The sequence below is a fragment of the Oncorhynchus keta genome, unplaced genomic scaffold, assembly GCF_023373465.1.
Source record: "Oncorhynchus keta strain PuntledgeMale-10-30-2019 unplaced genomic scaffold, Oket_V2 Un_scaffold_22585_pilon_pilon, whole genome shotgun sequence".
NCBI lineage: Eukaryota > Metazoa > Chordata > Actinopteri > Salmoniformes > Salmonidae > Oncorhynchus > Oncorhynchus keta.
In genome coordinates, this window is record NW_026290870.1 from 9,069 (window position 1) to 36,832 (window position 27,764).

At 44.8% G+C, this 27,764-nt stretch overlaps 1 protein-coding gene and 1 long non-coding RNA gene across 14 annotated transcripts in view; both read left to right on the plus strand.

Annotated features, from left to right (window-relative positions):
* The first annotated feature begins 12,489 nt into the window (after positions 1 to 12,489).
* The window catches only part of LOC127928185 (disintegrin and metalloproteinase domain-containing protein 9-like), a 46,716-nt gene continuing 31,441 nt past the window's right edge, over positions 12,490 to 27,764 (plus strand). The window contains exons 1-10 of the mRNA XM_052515320.1: positions 12,490 to 12,619; positions 15,941 to 16,050; positions 17,584 to 17,660; positions 17,846 to 17,924; positions 19,381 to 19,457; positions 22,455 to 22,647; positions 23,383 to 23,445; positions 23,800 to 23,871; positions 24,939 to 25,108; positions 26,965 to 27,055. Coding sequence (XP_052371280.1) covers positions 12,550 to 12,619; positions 15,941 to 16,050; positions 17,584 to 17,660; positions 17,846 to 17,924; positions 19,381 to 19,457; positions 22,455 to 22,647; positions 23,383 to 23,445; positions 23,800 to 23,871; positions 24,939 to 25,108; positions 26,965 to 27,055 — 1,002 coding nt within the window. The 5' untranslated portion in view covers positions 12,490 to 12,549. The remainder of the gene's footprint in view (positions 12,620 to 15,940; positions 16,051 to 17,583; positions 17,661 to 17,845; positions 17,925 to 19,380; positions 19,458 to 22,454; positions 22,648 to 23,382; positions 23,446 to 23,799; positions 23,872 to 24,938; positions 25,109 to 26,964; positions 27,056 to 27,764) is intronic.
* LOC127928177 (uncharacterized) lies at positions 16,158 to 17,576 on the plus strand. 13 transcript variants are annotated; one of them, XR_008130790.1, is made up of 6 exons: positions 16,158 to 16,322; positions 16,391 to 16,595; positions 16,664 to 16,867; positions 16,936 to 17,003; positions 17,072 to 17,139; positions 17,275 to 17,576. It is a non-coding gene; the product is annotated as an uncharacterized LOC127928177 (long non-coding RNA). The 13 variants fall into 13 exon arrangements; XR_008130798.1 differs by having other exon boundaries at positions 17,411 to 17,576; XR_008130793.1 differs by lacking the exon at positions 17,072 to 17,139 and having other exon boundaries at positions 17,275 to 17,342; positions 17,411 to 17,576.

Consider the following 27,764-nt stretch of genomic DNA (forward strand, 5'->3'; position numbering starts at 1 on the left):
GGGAGGTAGACATTGAGGTTTCTGTTCTTAGAGGTGGGGAGATGGACATTGAGGTTTCTGTTCTTAGAGGTGGGGAGGTAGACATTGAGGTTTCTGTTCTTAGAGGTGGTGAGGTAGACATTGAGGTTTCTGTTCTTAGAGGTGGGGAGGTAGACATTGAGGGTCCAGCCCTTAGAGGTGGGGAGGTAGACATTGAGGTTTCTGTTCTTAGAGGTGGGGAGGTAGACATTGAGGTTTCTGTTCTTAGAGGTGGGGAGGTAGACATTGAGGTTTCTGTTCTTAGAGGTGGGGAGGTAGACATTGAGGTTTCTGTTCTTAGAGGTGGGGAGGTGGACATTGAGGTTTCTGTTCTTAGAGGTGGGGAGGTGGACATTGAGGGTCCAGCCCTTAGAGGTGGGGAGGTAGACATTGAGGTTTCTGTTCTTAGAGGTGGGGAGGTAGACATTGAGGTTTCTGTTCTTAGAGGTGGGGAGGTAGACATTGAGGTTTCTGTTCTTAGAGGTGGGGAGGTAGACATTGAGGTTTCTGTTCTTAGAGGTGGGGAGGTAGACATTGAGGTTTCTGTTCTTAGAGGTGGGGAGGTAGACATTGAGGTTTCTGTTCTTAGAGGTGGGGAGGTAGACATTGAGGTTTCTGTTCTTAGAGGTGGGGAGGTAGACATTGAGGTTTCTGTTCTTAGAGGTGGGGAGGTGGACATTGAGGTTTCTGTTCTTAGAGGTGGAGGTAGACATTGAGGTTACTGTTCTTAGAGTTGTGGAGGTGGACATTGAGGTTGAGGTTTCTGTTCTTATAGGTGGGGAGGTGGACATTGAGGTTTCTGTTCTTAGAGGTGGGGAGGTAGACATTGAGGTTTCTGTTCTTAGAGATGGGGAGGTAGACATTGAGGTTTCTGTTCTTATAGTTGGGAGGTGGACATTGAGGTTTCTGTTCTTAGAGGTGGGGAGGTAGACATTGAGGTTTCTGTTCTTAGAGGTGGGGAGGTGGACATTGAGGTTTCTGTTCTTAGAGTTGGGGAGGTGGACATTGAGGTTACTGTTCTTAGAGGTGGGGAGGTAGACATTGAGGTTTCTGTTCTTAGAGGTGGGGAGGTAGACATTGAGGTTTCTGTTCTTAGAGGTGGGGAGGTAGACATTGAGGTTTCTGTTCTTATAGTTGTGGAGGTGGACATTGAGGTTACTGTTCTTATAGTTGTGGAGGTGGACATTGAGGTTTCTGTTCTTAGAGGTGGGGAGGTAGACATTGAGGTTCTGTTCTTAGAGGTGGGGAGGTAGACATTGAGGTTTCTGTTCTTAGAGTTCTGGAGATGGACATTGAGGTTTCTGTTCTTAGAGGTGGGGAGGTAGACATTGAGGTTTCTGTTCTTAGTTGTGGAGGTGGACATTGAGGTTTCTGTTCTTATAGTTGGGGAGGTGGACATTGAGGTTTACTGTTCTTAGAGGTGGGGAGGTAGACATTGAGGTTTCTGTTCTTAGAGGTGGGGAGGTAGACATTGAGGTTTCTGTTCTTAGAGGTGTGGAGGTGGACATTGAGGTTCTGTTCTTAGAGGTGGGGAGGTAGACATTGAGGTTTCTGTTCTTAGAGGTGGGGAGGTGAACATTGAGGTTTCTGTTCTTAGAGGTGGGAGGTAGACATTGAGGTTTCTGTTCTTAGAGGTGGGGAGGTAGACATTGAGGTTTCTGTTCTTAGAGGTGGGGAGGTAGACATTGAGGTTTCTGTTCTTAGAGGTGGTGAGGTAGACATTGAGGTTTCTGTTCTTAGAGGTGGGGAGGTAGACATTGAGGTTTCTGTTCTTAGAGGTGGGGAGGTAGACATTGAGGTTTCTGTTCTTAGAGGTGGGGAGGTAGACATTGAGGTTTCTGTTCTTAGAGGTGGGGAGGTAGACATTGAGGTTTCTGTTCTTAGAGGTGGGGAGGTAGACATTGAGGTTTCTGTTCTTAGAGGTGGGGAGGTAGACATTGAGGTTTCTGTTCTTAGAGGTGGGGAGGTAGACATTGAGGTTTCTGTTCTTAGAGGTGGGGAGGTAGACATTGAGGTTTCTGTTCTTTAGAGGTGGTTTCTGTTCTTAGAGGTGGGGAGACATTGAGGTTTCTGTTCTTAGAGGTGGGGAGGTAGACATTGAGGTTTCTGTTCTTAGAGGTGGGGAGGTAGACATTGAGGTTTCTGTTCTTAGAGGTGGGGAGGTAGACATTGAGGTTTCTGTTCTTAGAGGTGGGGAGGTAGACATTGAGGTTTCTGTTCTTAGAGGTGGGGAGGTAGACATTGAGGTTTCTGTTCTTAGAGGTGGGGAGGTAGACATTGAGGTTTCTGTTCTTAGAGGTGGGGAGGTAGACATTGAGGTTTCTGTTCTTAGAGGTGGGGAGGTAGACATTGAGGTTTCTGTTCTTAGAGGTGGGGAGGTGGACATTGAGGTTTCTGTTCTTAGAGGTGGGGAGGTGGACATTGAGGTTTCTGTTCTTATAGTTGTGAGGGAGGTGGACATTGAGGTTACTGTTCTTAGAGGTGGGGAGGTAGACATTGAGGTTTCTGTTCTTAGAGGTGGGGAGGTAGACATTGAGGTTTCTGTTCTTAGAGGTGGGGAGGTAGACATTGAGGTTTCTGTTCTTAGAGGTGGGGAGGTAGACATTGAGGTTTCTGTTCTTAGAGGTGGGGAGGTAGACATTGAGGTTTCTGTTCTTAGAGGTGGGGAGGTAGACATTGAGGTTTCTGTTCTTAGAGGTGGGGAGGTAGACATTGAGGTTTCTGTTCTTAGAGGTGGGGAGGTAGACATTGAGGTTTCTGTTCTTAGAGGTGGGGAGGTGGACATTGAGGTTTCTGTTCTTATAGGTGTGGAGGTGGACATTGAGGTTTTACTGTTCTTAGAGGTGGGGAGGTAGACATTGAGGTTTCTGTTCTTAGAGGTGGGGAGGTAGACATTGAGATTTCTGTTCTTAGAGGTGGGGAGGTAGACATTGAGGTTTCTGTTCTTAGAGGTGGGGAGGTAGACATTGAGGTTTCTGTTCTTAGAGGTGGGGAGGTAGACATTGAGGTTTCTGTTCTTAGAGGTGGGGAGGTAGACATTGAGGTTTCAGCCCTTGGAGTTGGACATTGAGGTTTCAGAGAGAGATAATTGCTATCCCAGCTAACAATTCTATGTTCCTCAGGGAGAAAGCCCTCCCACTTCTATGTTCCTCAGGGAGAAAGCCCTCCACTTCTATGTTCCTCAGGGAGAAAGCCCCCCACTTCTATGTTCCTCAGGGAGAAAGCCCTCCCACTTCTATGTTCCTCAGGGAGAAAGCCCCTCCACTTCTATGTTCCTCAGGGAGAAAGCCCTCCCACTTCTATGTTCCTCAGGGAGAAAGCCCTCCACTTCTATGTTCCTCGGGGAGAAAGCCCCCCACTTCTATGTTCCTCAGGGAGAAAGCCCTCCACTTCTATGTTCCTCAGGGAGAAAGCCCCCAGTTCTATGTTCCTCAGGGAGAAAGCCCTCAACTTCTATGTTCCTCAGGGAGAAAGCCCCCACTTCTATGTTCCTCAGGGAGAAAGCCCTCTCACTTCTATGTTCCTCAGGGAGAAAGCCCTCCCAGTTCTATGTTCCTCAGGGAGAAAGCCCCCCACTTCTATGTTCCTCAGGGAGAAAGCCCTCCCACTTCTATGTTCCTCAGGGAGAAAGCCCTCCCACTTCTATGTTCCTCAGGGAGAAAGCCCTCACTTCTATGTTCCTCAGGGAGAAAGCCCTCACTTCTATGTTCCTCAGGGAGAAAGCCCTCCCACTTCTATGTTCCTCAGGGAGAAAGCTCCCCACTTCTATGTTCCTCAGGAGAAAGCCCTCCACTTCTATGTTCCTCGGGAGAAAGCCCCCACTTCTATGTTCCTCGGGAGAAAGCCCTCCCACTTCTATGTTCCTCGGGAGAAAGCCCCCACTTCTATGTTCCTCGGGAGAAAGCCCCCACTTCTATGTTCCTCAGGGAGAAAGCCCCCACTTCTATGTTCCTCGGGAGAAAGCCCCCACTTCTATGTTCCTCGGGAGAAAGCCCTCCACTTCTATGTTCCTCGGGAGAAAGCCCTCCCAGTTCTATGTTCCTCAGGGAGAAAGCCCCCACTTCTATGTTCCTCAGGGAGAAAGCCCTCCACTTCTATGTTCCTCAGGGAGAAAGCCCCCAGTTCTATGTTCCTCAGGGAGAAAGCCCTCAACTTCTATGTTCCTCAGGGAGAAAGCCCCCACTTCTATGTTCCTCAGGGAGAAAGCCCCCCCCACTTCTATGTTCCTCAGGGAGAAAGCCCTCCACTTCTATGTTCCTCGGGAGAAAGCCCTCCCACTTCTATGTTCCTCAGGGAGAAAGCCCCCACTTCTATGTTCCTCAGGGAGAAAGCCCCCCACTTCTATGTTCCTCAGGGAGAAAGCCCTCCCACTACTATGTTCCTCAGGGAGAAAGCCCCCACTTCTATGTTCCTCAGGAGAAAGCCCTCCACTTCTATGTTCCTCAGCGAGAAAGCCCCCACTTCTATGTTCCTCAGGGAGAAAGCCCCCACTTCTATGTTCCTCAGGGAGAAAGCCCTCCACTTCTATGTTCCTCAGGGAGAAAGCCCTCCACTTCTATGTTCCTCGGGGAGAAAGCCCCCACTTCTATGTTCCTCAGGGAGAAAGCCCTCCACTTCTATGTTCCTCAGGGAGAAAGCCCCCACTTCTATGTTCCTCAGGGAGAAAGCCCTCCACTTCTATGTTCCTCGGAGAGAAAGCCCCCACTTCTATGTTCCTCAGGGAGAAAGCCCTCCACTTCTATGTTCCTCAGGGAGAAAGCCCCCACTTCTATGTTCCTCGGAGAGAAAGCCCCCACTTCTATGTTCCTCGGGGAGAAAGCCCCCACTTCTATGTTCCTCAGGGAGAAAGCCCCCACTTCTATGTTCCTTGGGGAGAAAGCCCCCACTTCTATGTTCCTCAGGGAGAAAGCCCCCACTTCTATGTTCCTCAGGAGAAAGCCCCCCACTTCTATGTTCCTCAGGGAGAAAGCCCCTCCACTTCTATGTTCCTCAGGGAGAAAGCCCCCACTTCTATGTTCCTCAGGGAGAAAGCCCCCACTTCTATGTTCCTCAGGGAGAAAGCCCCACTTCTATGTTCCTCAGGGAGAAAGCCCTCCCAGTTCTATGTTCCTCAGGGAGAAAGCCCTCCCACTTCTATGTTCCTCAGGGAGAAAGCCCCCACTTCTATGTTCCTCAGGGAGAAAGCCCTCCCACTTCTATGTTCCTCAGGGAGAAAGCCCTCCACTTCTATGTTCCTCAGGGAGAAAGCCCCCCACTTCTATGTTCCTCAGGGAGAAAGCCCCCCACTTCTATGTTCCTCAGGGAGAAAGCCCCCCACTTCTATGTTCCTCAGGGAGAAAGCCCTCCCACTTCTATGTTCCTCAGGGAGAAAGCCCCCCACTTCTATGTTCCTCAGGGAGAAAGCCCCCCCACTTCTATGTTCCTCAGGGAGAAAGCCCCCCACTTCTATACTCCTTCTCTGGTTCAGGCTGTTGAAGAGCTCCACATTATGGAGCCTCCCTTTATGGACTCAAACTGGTCTTGAAAATCTGGTCTTGAATGTACAAAAAACTAAATTCATGAACGCTAGAACTCTGCCAGAGAATGTTAGCATGGTCACATCTGGTGGCTTATCCATTGACAAAGTGTCGTCCTACAAATACCGAGGTATCTGATTGGATGACAAGTTGAAGCTTTTACCCAGAAAGACTCACAGCTGGAATCACTCTTAGAGACTTACCCAGGAAGACTCATCTGGAATCACTCTTAGAGACTTACCCAGAAAGACTCACAGCTGGAATCACTCTTAGAGACTTACCCAGAAAGACTCAGCTGGAATCGCTCTTAGAGACTTACCCAGAAAGACTCACAGCTGGAATCACTCTTAGAGACTTACCCAGAAAGACTCAGCTGGAATCACTCTTCGAGACTTACCCAGAAAGACTCACAGCTGGAATCACTCTTAGAGACTTACCCAGGAAGACTCAACTGGAATCACTCTTAGAGACTTACCCAGAAAGACTCACAGCTGGAATCACTCTTAGAGACTTACCCAGGAAGACTCAGCTGGAATCGCTCTTAGAGACTTACCCAGAAAGACTCAGCTGGAATCGCTCTTAGAGACTTACCCAGAAGAGAGAGAGAATGGACTCTGTTTATCATGCAGCCTCCTCTGTCTGACAGAGACTGGACTCTGTTTATCATACAGCCTCCTCTGTCTGACAGAGACTGGACTCTGTTTATCATACAGCCTCCTCTGTCTAAGAGAGACTGGACTCTGTTTATCATGCAGCCTCCTCTGTCTGACAGAGACTGGACTCTGTTTATCATGCAGCCTCCTCTGTCTAACAGAGACTGGACTCTGTTTATCATACAGCCTCCTCTGTCTAACAGAGACTGGACTCTGTTTATCATGCATCCTCCTCTGTCTAACAGAGACTGGACTCTGTTTATCATTCAGCCTCCTCTGTTTATCATGCATCCTCCTCTGTCTGACAGAGACTGGACTCTGTTTATCATACAGCCTCCTCTGTCTGACAGAGACTGGACTCTGTTTATCATGCAGCCTCCTCTGTCTGACAGAGACTGGACTCTGTTTATCATTCAGCCTCCTCTGTCTAACAGAGACTGGACTCTGTTTATCATGCAGCCTCCTCTGTCTGACAGAGACTGGACTCTGTTTATCATTCAGCCTCCTCTGTCTTACAGAGACTGGACTCTGTTTATCATGCAGCCTCCTCTGTCTGACAGAGACTGGACTCTGTTTATCATGCATCCTCCTCTGTTTATCATGTAGCCTCCTCTGGAATAGTCTACAATCCCTGCTTCATCTAGATGTGTTAGTGCTACTGAATGGAATAGTCTACAATCCCTGCTTCATCTAGATGTGTTAGTGCTACTGAATGGAATAGTCTACAATCCCTGCTTCATCTAGATGTGTTAGTGCTACTGAATGGAATAGTCTACAATCCACACTTCATCTAGAAGTGTTAGTGCTACTGAATGGAATAGTCTACAATCCCTGCTTCATCTAGATGTGTTAGTGCTACTGAATGGAATAGTCTAGAATCCATGCTTCATCTAGATGTGTTAGTGCTACTGAATGGAATAGTCTAGAATCCATGCTTCATCTAGATGTGTTAGTGCTACTGAATGGAATAGTCTACAATCCCTGCTTCATCTAGATGTGTTAGTGCTACTGAATGGAATAGTCTAGAATCCATGCTTCATCTAGATGTGTTAGTGCTACTGAATGGAATAGTCTAGAATCCATGCTTCATCTAGATGTGTTAGTGCTACTGAATGGAATAGTCTACAATCCCTGCTTCATCTAGATGTGTTAGTGCTACTGAATGGAATAGTCTACAATCCCTGCTTCATCTAGATGTGTTAGTGCTACTGAATGGAATAGTCTACAATCCCTGCTTCATCTAGATGTGTTAGTGCTACTGAATGGAATAGTCTACAATCCCTGCTTCATCTAGATGTGTTAGTGCTACTGAATGGAATAGTCTACAATCCCTGCTTCATCTAGATGTGTTAGTGCTACTGAATGGAATAGTCTACAATCCCTGCTTCATCTAGATGTGTTAGTGCTACTGAATGGAATAGTCTACAATCCCTGCTTCATCTAGATGTGTTAGTGCTACTGAATGGAATAGTCTACAATCCCTGCTTCATCTAGATGTGTTAGTGCTACTGAATGGAATAGTCTACAATCCCTGCTTCATCTAGAAGTGTTAGTGCTACTGAATGGAATAGTCTACAATCCACACTTCATCTAGAAGTGTTAGTGCTACTGAATGGAATAGTCTACAATCCACACTTCATCTAGAAGTGTTAGTGCTACTGAATGGAATAGTCTACAATCCCTGCTTCATCTAGATGTGTTAGTGCTACTGAATGGAATAGTCTACAATCCACACTTCATCTAGATGTGTTAGTGCTACTGAATGGAATAGTCTACAATCCACACTTCATCTAGATGTGTTAGTGCTACTGAATGGAATAGTCTACAATCCCTGCTTCATCTAGATGTGTTAGTGCTACTGAATGGAATAGTCTACAATCCCTGCTTCATCTAGATATGTTAGTGCTACTGAATGGAATAGTCTACAATCCACACTTCATCTAGAAGTGTTAGTGCTACTGAATGGAATAGTCTACAATCCACACTTCATCTAGAAGTGTTAGTGCTACTGAATGGAATAGTCTACAATCCACACTTCATCTAGATATGTTAGTGCCTCTGAATGGAATAATCTACAATCCATGCTTCATCTAGATGTGTTAGTGCCTCTGAATGGAATAGTCTACAATCCATGCTTCATCTAGATGTGTTAGTGCTACTGAATGGAATAGTCTACAATCCACACTTCATCTAGAAGTGTTAGTGCTACTGAATGGAATAGTCTACAATCCACACTTCATCTAGAAGTGTTAGTGCTACTGAATGGAATAGTCTACAATCCCTGCTTCATCTAGAAGTGTGAGTGCTACTGAATGGAATAGTCTAGAATCCCTGCTTCATCTAGATATGTTAGTGCTACTGAATGGAATAATCTACAATCCCTGCTTCATCTAGATGTGTTAGTGCTACTGAATGGAATAGTCTACAATCCATGCTTCATCTAGATGTGTTAGTGCTACTGAATGGAATAGTCTACAATCCACACTTCATCTAGATGTGTTAGTGCTACTGAATGGAATAGTCTACAATCCCTGCTTCATCTAGATATGTTAGTGCTACTGAATGGATTAGTCTACAATCCACACTTCATCTAGATATGTTAGTGCTACTGAATGGAATAGTCTAGAATCCATGCTTCATCTAGATGTGTTAGTGCCACTGGATGGAATAGTCTAGAATCCATGCTTCATCTAGATATGTTAGTGCTACTGAATGGAATAGTCTACAATCCCTGCTTCATCTAGATGTGTTAGTGCTACTGAATGGAATAGTCTACAATCCCTGCTTCATCTAGATATGTTAGTGCTACTGAATGAAATAGTCCACAATCCATGCTTCATCTAGATATGTTAGTGCTACTGAATGGAATAGTCTACAATCCCTGCTTCATCTAGATATGTTAGTGCTACTGAATGAAAAAGTCTACAATCCCTGCTTCATCTAGATGTGTTAGTGCTACTGAATGGAATAGTCTACAATCCCTGCTTCATCTAGATGTGTTAGTGCTACTGAATGGAATAGTCTACAATCCACACTTCATCTAGATATGTTAGTGCTACTGAATGGAATAGTCTACAATCCCTGCTTCATCTAGATATGTTAGTGCTACTGATGTGTTAGTGCTACTGAATGGAATAGTCTACAATCCCTGCTTCATCTAGATATGTTAGTGCTACTGATGTGTTAGTGCCTCTGAATGGAATAGTCTACAATCCCTGCTTCATCTAGATGTGTTAGTGCTACTGAACTGAATAGTCTACAATCCACACTTCATCTAGATATGTTAGTGCTACTGAATGGAATAGTCTACAATCCCTGCTTCATCTAGATGTGTTAGTGCTACTGGATGGAATAGTCTAGAATCCATGCTTCATCTAGATGTGTTAGTGCTACTGGATGGAATAGTCTAGAATCCATGCTTCATCTAGATGTGTTAGTGCTACTGAATGGAATAGTCTACAATCCACACTTCATCTAGATGTGTTAGTGCTACTGAATGGAATAGTCTACAATCCCTGCTTCATCTAGAAGTGTTAGTGCTACTGAATGGAATAGTCTAGAATCCATGCTTCATCTAGATATGTTAGTGACTCTGAATGGAATAGTCTACAATCCACACTTCATCTAGATGTGTTAGTGACTCTGAATGGAATAGTCTACAATCCCTGCTTCATCTAGATATGTTAGTGCTACTGAATGGAATAGTCTACAATCCCTGCTTCATCTAGATATGTTAGTGCCTCTGAATGGAATAGTCTACAATCCCTGCTTCATCTAGATATGTTAGTGCTACTGAATGGAATAGTCTACAATCCCTGCTTCATCTAGATATGTTAGTGCCACTGAATGGAATAGTCTACAATCCCTGCTTCATCTAGATGTGTTAGTGCCTCTGAATGGAATAGTCTACAATCCCTGCTTCATCTAGATGTGTTAGTGCTACTGAATGGAATAGTCTACAATCCACACTTCATCTAGATGTGTTAGTGCTACTGAATGGAATAGTCTACAATCCACACTTCATCTAGATGTGTTAGTGCTACTGAATGGAATAGTCTACAATCCCTGCTTCATCTAGATGTGTTAGTGCTACTGAATGGAATAGTCTACAATCCCTGCTTCATCTAGATGTGTTAGTGCTACTGAATGGAATAGTCTACAATCCCTGCTTCATCTAGATGTGTTAGTGCTACTGAATGGAATAGTCTACAATCCACACTTCATCTAGATGTGTTAGTGCTACTGAATGGAATAGTCTACAATCCCTGCTTCATCTAGATGTGTTAGTGCTACTGAATGGAATAGTCTACAATCCCTGCTTCATCTAGATGTGTTAGTGCTACTGAATGGAATAGTCTACAATCCCTGCTTCATCTAGATGTGTTAGTGCTACTGAATGGAATAGTCTACAATCCCTGCTTCATCTAGATGTGTTAGTGCTACTGAATGGAATAGTCTACAATCCCTGCTTCATCTAGATGTGTTAGTGCTACTGAATGGAATAGTCTACAATCCCTGCTTCATCTAGATGTGTTAGTGCTACTGAATGGAATAGTCTACAATCCCTGCTTCATCTAGATGTGTTAGTGCTACTGAATGGAATAGTCTACAATCCCTGCTTCATCTAGATGTGTTAGTGCTACAATCCATGCTTCATCTAGATGTGTTAGTGCTACTTACTGAATGGAATAGTCTACAATCCCTGCTTCATCTAGATGTGTTAGTGCTACTGAATGGAATAGTCTACAATCCCTGCTTCATCTAGATGTGTTAGTGCTACTGAATGGAATAGTCTACAATCCCTGCTTCATCTAGATGTGTTAGTGCTACTGAATGGAATAGTCTACAATCCCTGCTTCATCTAGATGTGTTAGTGCTACTGAATGGAATAGTCTACAATCCACACTTCATCTAGATGTGTTAGTGCTACTGAATGGAATAGTCTACAATCCACACTTCATCTAGATGTGTTAGTGCTACTGAATGGAATAGTCTACAATCCCTGCTTCATCTAGATGTGTTAGTGCTACTGAATGGAATAGTCTACAATCCCTGCTTCATCTAGATGTGTTAGTGCTACTGAATGGAATAGTCTACAATCCCTGCTTCATCTAGATATGTTAGTGCTACTGAATGGAATAGTCTACAATCCACACTTCATCTAGATGTGTTAGTGCTACTGAATGGAATAGTCTACAATCCCTGCTTCATCTAGATGTGTTAGTGCTACTGAATGGAATAGTCTACAATCCCTGCTTCATCTAGATGTGTTAGTGCTACTGAATGGAATAGTCTACAATCCCTGCTTCATCTAGATGTGTTAGTGCTACTGAATGGAATAGTCTACAATCCCTGCTTCATCTAGATGTGTTAGTGCTACTGAATGGAATAGTCTACAATCCCTGCTTCATCTAGATGTGTTAGTGCTACTGAATGGAATAGTCTACAATCCCTGCTTCATCTAGATGTGTTAGTGCTACTGAATGGAATAGTCTACAATCCCTGCTTCATCTAGATGTGTTAGTGCTACTGAATGGAATAGTCTACAATCCCTGCTTCATCTAGATGTGTTAGTGCTACTGAATGGAATAGTCTACAATCCCTGCTTCATCTAGATGTGTTAGTGCTACTGAATGGAATAGTCTACAATCCACACTTCATCTAGATGTGTTAGTGCTACTGAATGGAATAGACTACAATCCCTGCTTCATCTACTGGGTCTCAACGGGCTTTTCCTGGTTAAATAAAGGTGAAATAAAAATAATAAAAAAATGTTTGGTGGGACATTGATGGGATATTCTCCTAATTCACAGAAAACTGGACACATGAATGAGCTTGCAAGGTTCCCATGAATCATGTTAAGAACATGAACGTCTTAAGTTCAGAGAACATGGTAAACACGTTCTGTGTTTAGATCTATTAGAAATGAAGGGAATGGCCTCCAGGAAACGTCCCTCGCACATCACTGGAACGTTCCTATGAAACTGGTAACGACCTAAGGAGTTCCTCTGAAAAGGGAACGTTCTCTAAAGTTGTGGGAATGTTTTTATGTTAGCTGGGATGAGAGAAGATTTTAAAAAAAAATCAATATCAGTAGATATAGTTTGCAACGTTTCGTAAAAACATTTAAGATAACCGGGGCTGACATGTAGGATTTCGTTTCGGTCCTCTCTGGCCCACACTCCTGAACAGTAGGTGGCGGTAATGCACCATAACGTTGGATTCCAAACGCCGATAAACCCCATAGAAGAAGAGTAACTTTAGGCACACCCCTCTGGCTCACCGGCGCACCCCCAAGCCGTCTCACCTGCCCTGTCCGCCTCCACAGTTGTCGTCAATGGACAAATGCTGTAGCAAGGATCATGGTGGCGAAAAGTGTAGTGACTTTACTGTTTCTAATTTGTTGCATCGTTGGAACCGAGAACAATAAAGGTGGGTGAGAGATTGAGATGTATTTTTTATTGCCTAGGTGATAGTCTTCTTCGTTACGCTTGGTACCTGTTGCGATTACAAAGCCTCGGGAATTTGATTGTAAAATGTAGCCTACCTGATAACAAGGCTACTTTGTCTATCATACCGTTTAACTCTACTTATTAACCACTAATATAGGCTATTTCACATCTCTCCGCGACACGTTGTGCTTCCGCACAAAATAATTAACTTTGTTAGCGCTTGTTATTCTGATCCAGGCTCGGTCTTATTGTTTCTGATGTGCCTGAAGGTTTGGGCTGTGATGGTAAGAGCTGATCCTAAATCACTTTGTGACGCGTGGAACCGAATATGAAACGTCGGGTGTGTGTGGCACACCACAAAAATATATATATTTTGAAAAATGTCATTTCACTTGTTTAGAGACTGCATTTAAAAAAATATTTTCTTAAGTTTTGCTATTTTTTTAAGGTTAACAAATAGAAAGTTGGAAGTTTACTTTAGTTTTTGTGTCCTGGAAGGCAAGAGAACTAGCTACAGATTGTTACATCAGATAATGTGAAGAGGACTGGCCACCCCACATAGCCTGGTTCCTCTCTAGGATTCTAATCTCCACCCGGCACAGCCAGAAGAGGACTGGCCACCCCTCAGAGCCTGGTTCCTCTCTAGGTTTCTTCCTAGGTTTTGGCCTTTCTAGGGAGTTTTTCCTAGCCACCGTGCTTCTACACCTGCATTGCTTGCTGTTTGGGGTTTTAGGCTGGGTTTCTGTACAGCACTTTGAGATATCAGCTGATGTAAGAAGGGCTTTATAAATACATTTGATTTCATTTAAACAAATATTTTTGTTATCTGTTACTGGGAGTTACAGGTAAGATACTGTTTGGCACAGAGAAGTGTTATCTACTTCCTCAATTCATGGAAACAGGGAACTTTTAAAATGTCTGTGTTCAGTTATGAACACAGTTATGAATGTAGAAGATTAATATATACTTTTTTTTAGGAAATGTTTCTGGCTATGTTGTTGCTACGGTGGCTCAAGAGAGGCAAACAACAGTAATATTGCTGTGTTTTTGTTCTTCTAGTTTTTCAAGCCCCGGTCTTTAGGGAGTATGAGAGCACAGACGGTCGCTTCACCTAGCCGATATCTGCCAGGAGAAAACCCGAGGGGCTTCCCACTGGGCAGCTTTAGAACAGTGTTGTTGGTGGTAGCTAATGTGGCAATTATTTCCCCCTCACAGAAGTTTATTTCAATTAAGATAGCAGCCTACACAAGGCATAACTATATGCCACAATTTCAATGATTTGACTTGGTTACAGTTCATATAAGGAAATCAGTCAATTGAAATAAATGTATCAAGCCCTAATCTATGGATTTCACATGACTGGGCAGGGGCTCAGCCATGGGTAGGCCTGGGAGGGCATAGGCCCACCCTCGGGGGAGTTAAGTCCAGCCAATCAGAGTTTTTCCCCCACAAAGGGGCTTTATTACAGACAGAAATACTCCTCAGTTTCATCAGCTGTCTGGGTGGCTGATCTCAGATGATCTCAAATGATCCCGCAGGTGAAGAAGCTGGATGTGGGGGTCCCGGGTTGGTGGGGGTACTGGGCTGGTGGGGTAACACGTGGTCTGCAGTTGGGTGGCCGGTTGGACGTAATAGAAAAATAATTTAAAACGATGTTGGAGGAATTTTTTTGGGTAGAGAAATTAACATAACATTCTCAGACAACATCTCTGGTGGACATTCCTGCATGCCAATTGCACGCTCCCTCAGAACTTGAGACGGCTGTGGCATTGTGTTGTGTGACAAACCTGCACATTTTTTGTGGCCTTTTATTGTCCCCAGCACAAGGTGCACCTGTGTAATGATCGTGCTGTTTAATCAGCTTCTTGATATGCCACACCTGTCAGGTGGATGAATTATCTTGGCAAAGAAGAAATGCTCACAAACAGTGATGTAAAATTGAGAGGGGGATGAAGCATGGTGGTGGAGGCTGCATCATGTTATGGGTATGCTTGACATCGTTAAGGACTAGGGAGTTTTTCAGAATAAAAATAAATAGGATTGAGCTAAGCACAGGCAAATCTACTAGAGGAAAACCTGCTTCAGTTTGCTTTACACCAGAGACTGGTAGAGGGATTCACCTTTCAGCAGGACAATCTAAAACACAAGGCCAAATCCACACTGGAGTTGCTTACCATGAAGTCAGTGAACGTTGGCCACTCAGGTTACAGGTTTGACTTAAATCTACTTGAATATCAATGGCAAGACTTGAAAACTGCTGTTTAGCTGTGATTCCCAACATATTGACAGAGTTTAAAGAATAATGGCTAATATTGCACAATACAGGTGTGGTAAAGCTCTTAGAGACTTACCCAGAAAGACTCACAGCTGGAATCGCTCTTAAGAGACTTACCCAGAAAGACTCGCAGCTGGAATCGCTCTTAGAGACTTACCCAGAAAGACTCGCAGCTGGAATCACTCTTAGAGACTTACCCAGAAAGACTCGCAGCTGGAATCACTCTTAGAGACTTACCCAGAAAGACTCCCAGCTGGAATCACTCTTAGAGACTTACCCAGAAACCCTCCCAGCTGGAATCGCTGCCAAATGTGTTTTTTTAACATGTATTGATTCAAGGAGTCTTATGCAAAGACTTTATTTTCTATTAATCTTTTTAAAATAATTACAAAATAAATTTTGACATCAGAGTATTTTGTGTAGATTGTTTTATATAAAAAAAGACAATTAAAACCATTTGCATCAGGTTTTCCACTCATTTAATTAACTTGGGACCATGCCAGTATGTCATCGTTGACACATTTCAGTAGATTGATTTTGTTTTTTACTTGATTAATTAGCTGTTTTGTTTGATTGGCCGGTTAGACTTCGGCTGTGTGTCATCTTGGCCATTCAGGACATTGGCCGTTGGAACAAGTGTTTGCCGTTGGAACACGAGTTGGCCGTTGGAACACGGGTTGGCCGTTGGAACACGGGTTGGCCGTTGGAACACGAGTTGGCCGTTGGAACACGGGTTGGCCGTTGGAACACGGGTTGGAACACGAGTTGGCCGTTGGAACACGAGTTGGCCGTTGGAACACGGGTTGGCCGTTGGAACACGGGTTGGCCGTGGGAACACGGGTTGGCCGTGGGAACACGGGTTGGCCGTGGGAACACGGGTTGGCCGTTGGAACACGGGTTGGCCGTTGGAACACGAGTTGGCCGTTGGAACACGAGTTGGAACACGAGTTGGCCGTGGGAACACGAGTTGGCCGTTGGAACACGAGTTGGCCACTAGTTTATGGCTGTTCTTTCTACCTTTTTCAGATATTTTCAATGGACAAACATCTAAACTTTCCAGCTACACGGTTGTAAAGCCTCAGCTTGTTCACAGGAGATGGGCCAGAAATGCCGACAGACTTCCTGACTCGGGAAAGGTAAGGTTTCCTCTACAGGCCTCCCAACTCGTGGTTAGACACATGATGGTAAATGACCACGGGGAAAGGTAAGGTTTCCTCTACAGGCCTCCCAACTCGTGGTTAGACACATGATGGTAAATGACTACGGGGAAAGGTAAGGTTTCCTCTACAGGTCTCCCAACTCGTGGTTAGACACATGATGGTAAATGACCACGGGGAAAGGTAAGGTTTCCTCTACAGGCCTCCCAACTCGTGGTTAGACACATGATGGTAAATGACCACGGGGAAAGGTAAGGTTTCCTCTACATGCCTCCCAACTCGTGGTTAGACACATGATGGTAAATGACTACGGGGAAAGGTAAGGTTTCCTCTACAGGCCTCCCAACTCGTGGTTAGACACATGATGGTAAATGACCACGGGGAAAGGTAAGGTTTCCTCTACAGGCCTCCCAACTCGTGGTTAGACACATGATGGTAAATGACCACGGGGAAAGGTAAGGTTTCCTCTACAGGCCTCCCAACTCGTGGTTAGACACATGATGGTAAATGACCACTGGGGAAAGGTAAGGTTTCCTCTACATGCCTCCCAACTCGTGGTTAGACACATGATGGTAAATGACCACGGGGAAAGGTAAGGTTTCCTCTACAGGCCTCCCAACTCGTGGTTAGACACATGATGGTAAATGACCACGGGGAAAGGTAAGGTTTCCTCTACAGGCCTCCCAACTCGTGGTTAGACACATGATGGTAAATGACCACGGGGAAAGGTAAGGTTTCCTCTACAGGTCTCCCAACTCGTGGTTAGACACATGATGGTAAATGACCACGGGGAAAGGTAAGGTTTCCTCTACATGCCTCCCAACTCGTGGTTAGACACATGATGGTAAATGACCACTGGGAAAGGTAAGGTTTCCTCTACAGGCCTCCCAACTCGTGGTTAGACACATGATGGTAAATGACCACGGGGAAAGGTAAGGTTTCCTCTACATGCCTCCCAACTCGTGGTTAGACACATGATGGTAAATGACCACGGGGAAAGGTAAGGTTTCCTCTACAGGCCTCCCAACTCGTGGTTAGACACATGATGGTAAATGACCACGGGGAAAGGTAAGGTTTCCTCTACAGGCCTCCCAACTCGTGGTTAGACACATGATGGTAAATGACCACGGGAAAGGTAAGGTTTCCTCTAAAGGCCTCCCAACTCGTGGTGAGACACATGATGGTAAATGACCACGGGGAAAGGTAAGGTTTCCTCTACAGGCCTCCCAACTCGTGGTTAGACACATGATGGTAAATGACCACGGGGAAAGGTAAGGTTTCCTCTACATGCCTCCCAACTCGTGGTTAGACACATGATGGTAAATGACCACGGGGAAAGGTAAGGTTTCCTCTACAGGCCTCCCAACTCGTGGTTAGACACATGATGGTAAATGACCACTGGGGAAAGGTAAGGTTTCCTCTACAGGCCTCCCAACTCGTGGTTAGACACATGATGGTAAATGACCACTGGTGTATTTTCATGTGACTGTGTTGTGTTGGAACTCATTTCAGACTGAAGAACCCGAGGAACGTTCTTATTCATTGATCATTGACAACAAGGAACATTTCCTACATCTACAAAAGAACACGTATGTCAGTTTATTTTCTATTACGTACTGGTGATGACTTTATGACCTTACATACTGGTAAAACCTTACATACGGGTAATGACCTTACGTACTGGCGATGACCTTATGTACTGGTAATGACCTTAAGGTCACACAATTCTATTCTTGTGGAGTGATCAGTGTATTTCTTCTTCTTTTGTCATCAGAGAGTTTTTATCCAAAAGCTTTGTTCAGTTTTCCCATGATGCCACTGGGAATCTGACGCCTACATATCCTAAGCCTGATGTAAGTGGCAGAGACTACATTACAGAATGACATTGTGTGGATTGTAAAGGGGAGACTGGGGTGGGAGGGGGACTTAAGAGCTCGGTGGGGTGTGAGGGGGACTGAAGAGCTCGGTGGGGTGTGAGGGGGACTGACGAGCTGGGTGGGATGGGAGGGGTCTGACGAGCTGGGTGTGGTGGGAGGGGGACTGAAGAGCTGGGTGGGGTGGGAGGGGGACTGACGAGCTGGATGGGGTGGGAGGGGGACTGACGAGCTGGGTGGGATGGGAGGGGACTGACGAGCTGGGTGGGGTGGGCTGGCAGGATGCGAAGGGGGAGGGGGGGATACATACATGCATATACTACCAGTCAAAAGCTGGACACACCTACTCATTCAAGGGTTTTTCTTTATTTTTATTTTTGTAGAATAATAGTGAAGACATCACAACTATGAAATAACACATATGGAATCATGTAGTAACCAAAAAATGTGTTAAACAAAAATATATTTAATATCCTTCAAAGTAGCCACCCTTTGCCTTGATGACAGCTTTGCACACTCTTGGCATTCTCTCAACCAGCTTCCCCTGGAATGCTGTTCCAACAGTCTTGAAGGAGTTCCCACATATGCTGAGCACTTGTTGGTTGCTTTTCCTTCACTCTGCGGTCCAACTGAACCCAAACCATCTCAATTGGGTTGAGGTCGGGTGATTGTGGAGGCCAGGTCATCTGATGTAGCACTCCATCACTCTCCTTCTTGGTCAAATAGCCCTTACACAACCTGGAGGTGTGTTGGGTCATTGTCCTGTTGAAAAACAAACGATAGTCCCACTAACCAGATGGGATGGTGTATTTCTGCAGAATGCTGTGGCAGCCATGCTGGTTAAGTGTGACTTGAATTCTAATAAGTCACCAGCAGTGTCACCAGCCAAGCACCATCACACCACCTCCTCCTCCATGCTTCACGGTGTGAACCACACATGCTGAGATCATCCGTTCACCTGTGTCTCATAAAGACACAGCGGTTGGAACCAAAAATCTCCAATTTCGTCTCATCAGACCAAAGGATAGATTTCCACCGGTCTAATGTCCACTGCTTGTGTTTCTTGGCCCAAGCACACCTGTTAATTTAAATGCATTCCAGGTGACTACCTCATAAAGCTGGTTGAGAGAATGCCAAGAGTGTGCAAAGCTGTCCTCAAGGAAAAGAGTGGCGACTTTGAAGAATGTTAAATATATTTTGATTTGTTTTGGTTACTACATGATTCCATGTGTTATTTCATAGTTTTGATGTCTTCACTATTATTCTACAATGTAGAAAATAGTAAAAATAAAGAAAAACCCTTGAATGAGAAGGTGTCCAAACCTTTGACTGTTACTTTACATGCATACGTTATGGCTGTATATTTCTACATGGTGTTTTTAAATGACATGCCTGTTTATAGGTGTGTGTGTGTGTGTGTGTGTGTGTGTTGCAGGTCCATTGTTATTACCATGGGGATGTGGAGGATCATGAAGAATCTTTGGTCGCCCTCAGCACCTGCTCAGGCCTCAGGTCTGTCTCTCATTCACTTATATATATATATAATACTAACTCTCAGTACCTACTGACCTCAGGTCTGTCTCTCATTCACTTATATATAATAATACTAACCCTAAACTACAGAGGACCATGTTCTACTAACTGAACTACAGAGGACCATGTTCTACTAACTGAACTACAGAGGACCATGTTCTACTAACTGAACTACAGAGGACCATGTTCTACTAACTGAACTACAGAGGACCATGTTCTACTAACTGAACTACAGAGGACCGCGTTCTACTAACTGAACTACAGAGGACCGCGTTCTACTAACTGAACTACAGAGGACCATGTTCTACTAACGGAACTACAGAGGACCGTGTTCTACTAACTGAACTACAGAGGGCCGTGTTCTACTAACTGAACTACAGAGGACCGTGTTCTACTAACTGAACTACAGAGGACCGTGTTCTACTAACTGAACTACAGAGGACCGTGTTCTACTAACTGAACTACAGAGGGCCGTGTTCTACTAACTGAACTACAGAGGGCCGTGTTCTACTAACTGAACTACAGAGGACCGTGTTCTACTAACTGAACTACAGAGGACCGTGTTCTACTAACTGAACTACAGAGGACCGTGTTCTACTAACTGAACTACAGAGGACCGTGTTCTACTAACTGAACTACAGAGGACCGTGTTCTACTAACTGACCTACAGAGGACCGTGTTCTACTAACTGAACTACAGAGGACCGTGTTCTACTAACTGAACTACAGAGGATCGCATTCAGAGAACGACGGTGGACCGCGTTCTACTAACTGAACTACAGAGGACCATGTTCTACTAACGACGGAGGACCGCGTTCTACTAACGACGGAGGACCGCGTTCTACTAACGACGGAGGACGCGTTCTACTAACGACGGAGGACTACGCGTTCTACTAACGACGGAGGACGCGTTCTACTAACGACGGAGGACCGCGTTCTACTAACGACGGAGGACGCGTTCTACTAACGGCGGAGGAACGCGTTCTACTAACGACCAGCGTTCTACTAACGGAACTATGGAGGACCGCGTTCTACTAACGGAACTATGGAGGACCGCGTTCTAACAATGGAGGAACGCGTTCTACTAACGACCGCGTTCTACTAACTGAACTATGGAGGACCGCGTTCTACTAACGGAACTACGGAGGACCGCGTTCTACTAACTGAACTACGGAGGACGCGTTCTACTAACGGAACTATGGAGGACGCGTTCTACTAACGGAACTATGGAGGACCGCGTTCTACTAACGGAACTATGGAGGACGCGTTCTACTAACGACGGAGGACGCGTTCTACTAACGGAACTATGGAGGACCGCGTTCTACTAACGGAACTATGGAGGACCGCGTTCTACTAACGGAACGACGGAGGAACGCGTTCTACTAACTGAACTATGGAGGACTGCGTTCTACTAACTGAACTACGGAGGACCGCGTTCTACTAACGGAACTACGGAGGACCGCGTTCTACTAACGGAACTACGGAGGACCGCGTTCTACTAACGGAACTACGGAGGACCGCGTTCTACTAACGGAACTACGGAGGACCGCGTTCTACTAACGGAACTACGGAGGACGCGTTCTACTAACGACGGAGGACGCGTTCTACTAACGACGGAGGACGCGTTCTACTAACGACGGAGGACGCGTTCTACTAACGACGCAGGACGCGTTCTACTAACGACGGAGGACGCGTTATACTAACGACCGCGTTCTACTAACTGAACTACGGAGGACGCGTTCTACTAACGACAGAGGACCGCGTTCTACTAACGACCGCGTTCTACTAACTGAACTACGGAGGACCGCGTTCTACTAACTGAACTACGGAGGACCGCGTTCTACTAACTGAACTACAGAGGACCATGTTCTACTAACTGAACTACGGAGGACGCGTTGTACTAATGACGGAGGACTGCGTTCTAACGGAACTACGGAGGACCGCGTTCTACTAACTGAACTACGGAGGACCGCGTTCTACTATCGACCAGCGTTCTACTAACTGAACTACGGAGGACGCGTTCTACTAACGACGGAGGACGCGTTCTACTAACGACGGAGGACCGCGTTCTACTAACGGAACTACAGAGGACGCGTTCTACTAACGGAACTACAGAGGACGCGTTCTACTAACGGAACTACAGAGGACCGCGTTCTACTAACGGAACTACAGAGGACCGCGTTCTACTAACTGAACTACAGAGGACCGCGTTATACTAACTGAACTACAGAGGACCACATGCTTTTGTATTTGTAGACCTGTACATAGGGGTTGTGTTTTATTCCACCTCCAGTGATCCAATCAGAGGGCTTGAAGAGTCTCTTAACAAGGAAGTTCTCCAGTCCTTTCATACTAGTTTCCTGGTTTGTCTAACCAGTTATCCTGACTTTCCCTGTCCTCTAATAGTTTCCTGGTTTGTCTAACCAGTTATCCTGACTTTCCCTGTCCTCTAATAGTTTCCTGGTTTGTCTAACCAGTTATCCTGACTTTCCCTGTCCTCTAATAGTTTCCTGGTTTGTCTAACCAGTTATCCTGACTTTCCCTGTCCTCTAATAGTTTCCTGGTTTGTCTAACCAGTTATCCTGACTTTCTCTGTCCTCTAATAGTTTACTGGTTTGTCTAACCAGTTATCCTGACTTTCCCTGTCCTCTAATAGTTTCCTGGTTTGTCTAACCAGTTATCCTGACTTTCCCAGTCCTCTAATAGTTTCCTGGTTTGTCTAACCAGTTATCCTGACTTTCTCAGTCCTCTAATAGTTTACTGGTTTGTCTAACCAGTTATCCTGACTTTCCCAGTCCTCTAGTAGTTTACTGGTTTGTCTAACCAGTTATCCTGACTTTCTCAGTCCTCTACTTCTAATCGCTGACTTCAGCTTGATTACAGGAAGTGGTGTTAAACCATTGCGGGGATCTTGTGAATGAAAAGTAATTTGTCAGCATTGATTTGTGAATCTGTCCGTTGCACTTCTTCTTCATAGGGGTGTCATTCTCCTTGGCAACCAGAGTTATGGGCTGGAACCAGTCAAGCAATCGACAAACAACGAGCACCTCCTCTACCGCCTGGAGCACAACCAATCGGAGCCCTTTGTCTGTGGAGTGACCAATGAGACGTCGCGCACTGAGAGTCACTCGCCTTTCGACCCTTCCCTCTCGATGACGGCACTGTTACGGGTTGGGATGTTTCCATTACACAGCGTGGCAGAATGTAACAGATATTACACAGCATGGCAGAATGTAACAGATATTACACAGCATGGCAGAATGTAACAGATATTACACAGCATGGCAGAATGTAACAGATATTACACAGCATGGCAGAATGTAACAGATATTACACAGCATGGCAGAATGTAACAGATATTACACAGCGTGGCAGAATGTAACAGATATTACACAGCGTGGCAGAATGTAACAAATATTACACAGCATGGCAGAATGTAACAGATATTACACAGCATGGCAGAATGTAACATATTACACAGCATGGCAGAATGTAACAGATATTACACAGCATGGCAGAATGTAACAGATATTACACAGCGTGGCAGAATGTAACAGATATTACACAGCATGGCAGAATGTAACAGATATTACACAGCATGGCAGAATGTAACAGATATTACACAGCATGGCAGAATGTAACAGATATTACACAGCGTGGCAGAATGTAACAGATAATACACAGCATGGCAGAATGTAACAGATATTACACAGCATGGCAGAATGTAACAGATATTACACAGCCTGGCAGAATGTAACAGATATTACACAGCCTGGCAGAATGTAACAGATATCAAAGTGTTTTCAGGGGGAATGTACTGGATGTCTGTCACACTAAACATGGAGGTGAAGGAGATGTACCAGTCTCACCTAGGACTTTCTTTAATTTCTTCTTCTTCTTAACAGAGAAAACGTAATCTACCTCAGACCAGATATGTAGAGTTGGTGTTGGTTGCTGACTTTCTCAGGGTAAGAGACTTACTATTTTTCTAATTCTATAGATGATGTATAACTTGTGTCGGCTAACACAGAGGTTTTCCGACCTCTCCTATTGGACGCCCATTCGTTCCATGTAACTTCCCCAGCTAAGATTCAACTGGTCAACGAATCATCAAGCCCTTTTCAATAGGTCAATCAGGTAAGATAGTTAAGGGCTACAACACAATTGTGAAAATGTCTGAGGTTCCTCGAGGAGAGGTTTCAGAGCCACTTGCCTCATGTATAATCCTAAGTTAATGCTACTCCAATTTGGGATATATTAGAATGTATTCTTACATGATGATCAGCTGACTGAGTTCTGCCTCTTTCTGACCATGTCCACAGTACACCTACAAGAAGAAGAACGAGACAGCGGTGCGAGAGGAGATGGTGGAACTAGCCAATCTGCTGGATGGGGTGACAAAAGATCTCTCTCTCTCTCTCTCTCTTTCTCTTTCTCTGTCTCTCTCTTTCTCTCTCTCTCTCTTTCTCTCTCTCTCTTTCTCTCTCTGTCTCTCTCTGTCTCTCTCTGTCTCTCTCTCTCTCTCTCTCTGTCTCTCTCTGTCTCTCTCTTTCTCTCTGTCTCTCTCTCTCTCTCTCTGTCTCTCACTCTTTCTCTGGCTCTCTCTCTCTCTCTCTCTGTGTCTCTCTGTCTCTCTCTCTCTCTGTCTTTCTGTCTCTCTCTCTCTCTGTCTCTCTGTTTCTCTCTTTCTGTCTCTCTCTCTCTCTGTCTCTCTTTCTCTCTGTCTCACTCTCTCTTTCTCTGTCTCACTCTCTCTTTCTCTGTCTCACTCTCTTTCTCTCTGTCTCACTCTTTCTCTTTCCCTCCTGTCACTCTCTTTCCCTCCTCTCTCTCTCTTTCTCTCTCTCTCCCTCCTCTCTCTTTCTCTCTCTTTCCATCTCTTTCCCTCTCACTTTCCCCTCTCTCTCTTTCCCCTCTCTCTCTTTCCCCTCTCTCTCTTTCCCCTCTCTCTCTTTCCCTCTCTATTTCCCCTCCTCTCTCTCTTTTCTCTCTCTCTTTCCCCTCCTCTCTCTCTCTCCCTCTCTCTCTCTTTCTCTCTTTCTCTCTTTCTCTCTTTCTCTCTCTCTCTCTCTCTCTCTCCCTCTCTCTCTCTCTCTTTCTCTCTCTCTTCTCTCTCTCTTTCTCTCTTTCTCTCTTTCTCTTTCTCTCTTTCTCTCTTTCTCTCTTTCTCTCTTTCTCTCTCTCTCTCTCTCTCTCTCTCGCTCTCTCTACTCAGTCTCAAGCAAACAACAATGTTACACTGAAATGTACTTCCTTAATCCTCTTCATCCTCATTGAGACATAAGGCTACAATGAGCTCTAATAATTACAGTAGTTTTATATAGGGTGCAACAGGTCAGCAACCGGGTCCAGATTTGAATTTTGAGGCTGCTCGACTATGTGGCTGTATATCTGTTGTTGTCTGTAAATAATTAGCATGACGTGATATGTTTACTATGTATTGTTCTGTATTCGTCTCCAGTACTATAAGAGGCTGAATGTCCGCGTGGTGCTGGTAGGCCTGGAGGTCTTTAAGGAAGCCAACCCCTTCAGTGTGGAAGGCTCTGCGGGGGAAGTGTTGGGACTGTTCGTCAAGTGGAGGAAGACGGTACTGCTGCCGCGGATCAGGCATGATGACGCACAGCTAATTGTGTGAGTGGAAGAGATGTAATGGTTCTGATTGGCTCAGTTGGTAAGAGAATTGATGCCAGTTACCATAGTGATCACTTGTACACATATTAACAATGCATACAGTCACTTCAGTATGTATGTGGCTTTGGGGAAAAACTGTCTGCTAAGTGGTATATTCTGTTGTATTAGATATTTATACAGCTAATTGTGTGAGTGGAAGAGATGTAATGGTTCTGATTGGCTCAGTTGGTAAGATATTTTTATTTTATTTTTTTTATTATTTTTTTTTTTTACCTTTATTTAACCAGGCAAGTCAGTTAAGAACATATTCTTATTTTCAATGACGGCCTGGGAACAGTGGGTTAACTGCCTGTTCAGGGGCAGAACGACAGATTTGTACCTTGTCAGCTCGGGGGTTTGAACTCGCAACCTTCCGGTTACTAGTCCAACGCTCTAACCACTAGGCTACGATGCCTGATAGGATTGTGGGTTCAGTTACCACAGTGATCACTTGTACACATATTAACAATGCATACAGTCACTACAGTATGTATGTGGCTTTGGGGAAAAAAACTGTCTGCTAAGTGGTATATTCTGTTGTATTAGATATTTACATATGTCAGTATATGTTGTTTTACGTTGGTCTCCTTTAAAAATAAAATGGTTCCGTTTTAAGATTTTAATACCTCTGGTGTATATAGTCGTTAGTCAGGTCTGTGATTAACATCTGACGACAGACCGTCATGTGTTAATCTATAATACTGAGCGGTTTGTCTCCAGTCGCCGCATAACAATGAGTCGTTGATAGATGTTTAAATTGTGTTCCCCGATACCCGATCATCTTAAACCCTACGACGTCCGGACCACTGCTGGTTTTCTCCTCTACCTGATAGTGAATATATCACCCCACCTGGTGTCTCAGGTCTAAACCAGGCCCTGATTAGAGGGGAATCACCCACCTGGTGTCCCAGGTCTAAACCAGGCCCTGATTAGAGGGGAATCACCCACCTGGTGTCCCAGGTCTAAACCAGGCCCTGATTAGAGGGGAATCACCCATCTGGTGTCCCAGGTCTAAACCAGGCCCTGATTAGAGGGGAATCACCCACCTGGTGTCCCAGGTCTAAACCAGGCCCTGATTAGAGGGGAATCACCCACCTGGTGTCCCAGGTCTAAACCAGGCCCTGATTAGAGGGGAATCACCCACCTGGTGTCCCAGGTCTAAACCAGTCCCTGATTAGAGGGGAATCACCCACCTGGTGTCCCAGGTCTAAACCAGGCCCTGATTAGAGGGGAATCACCCACCTGGTGTCCCAGGTCTAAACCAGTCCCTGATTAGAGGGGAATCACCCACCTGGTGTCCCAGGTCTAAATCAGTCCTGATTAGAGGGGAATCACCCACCTGGTGTCCCATGTTTCCCCAGTGGTCTGTTAGTTGATCATCTTTGTCCTGTAATGTTTTTCTCTCTGTGTTTCCCCAGTGGTCTGTTAGTTGATCATCTTTGTCCTGTAATGTTTTTCTCTCTTTGTTTCCCCAGTGGTCTGTTAGTTGATCATCTTTGTCCTGTAATGTTTTTCTCTCTTTGTTTCCCCAGTGGTCTGTTAGTTGATCATCTTTGTCCTGTAATGCTTTTCTCTATTTGTTTCTCCAGTGGTCTGTTAGTTGATCATCTTGGTCCTGTAATGCTTTTCTCTCTTTGTTTCCCCAGTGGTCTGTTAGTTGATCATCTTGGTCCTGTAATGCTTTTCTCTCTTTGTTTCCCCAGTGGTCTGTTAGTTGATCATCTTTGTCCTGTAATGTTTTTCTCTCTGTGTTTCCCCAGTGGTCTGTTAGTTGATCATCTTGGTCCTGTAATGCTTTTCTCTCTTTGTTTCCCCAGTGGTCTGGGGGGAGCGTATTCGGGAGGGATCCTGGGCATGGCGTTCGTGGGCACAGTGTGTTCGATGGCTACCGCTGGAGGAATCAATGTGGTTAGTAGTGATAGGTTTGGGTCCGAAGCTTCATGTAGTATTCACCATTAGGTGTAGTATTCACCATTAGGTGTAGTATTCACCATTAGGTATATAGTATTCACCAGTAGGTATATAGTATTCACCAGTAGGTATATAGTATTCACCATTAGGTGTAGTATTCACCAGTAGGTATATAGTATTCACCATTAGGTGTAGTATTCACCAGTAGGTATATAGTATTCACCACTAGGTATATAGTATTCACCAGTAGGTATATAGTATTCACCAGTAGGTGTAGTATTCACCAGTAGGTATATAGTATTCACCATTAGGTGTAGTATTCATCAGTAGGTATATAGTATTCATCAGTAGGTGTATAGTATTCACCGGTAGGTGTATAGTATTCACCGGTAGGTGTATAGTATTCACCGGTAGGTGTATAGTATTCACCGGTAGGTGTGTATAGTATTCACGGTAGGTGTGTATAGTATTCATCAGTAGGTATATAGTATTCACCAGTAGGTATATAGTATTCACCAGTAGGTATATAGTATTCACCAGTAGGTATATAGTATTCACCAGTAGGTATATAGTATTCACCAGTAGGTATATAGTATTCACCAGTAGGTATATAGTATTCACCAGTAGGTATATAGTATTCACCAGTAGGTATATAGTATTCACCAGTAGGTATATAGTATTCACCAGTAGGTATATAGTATTCACC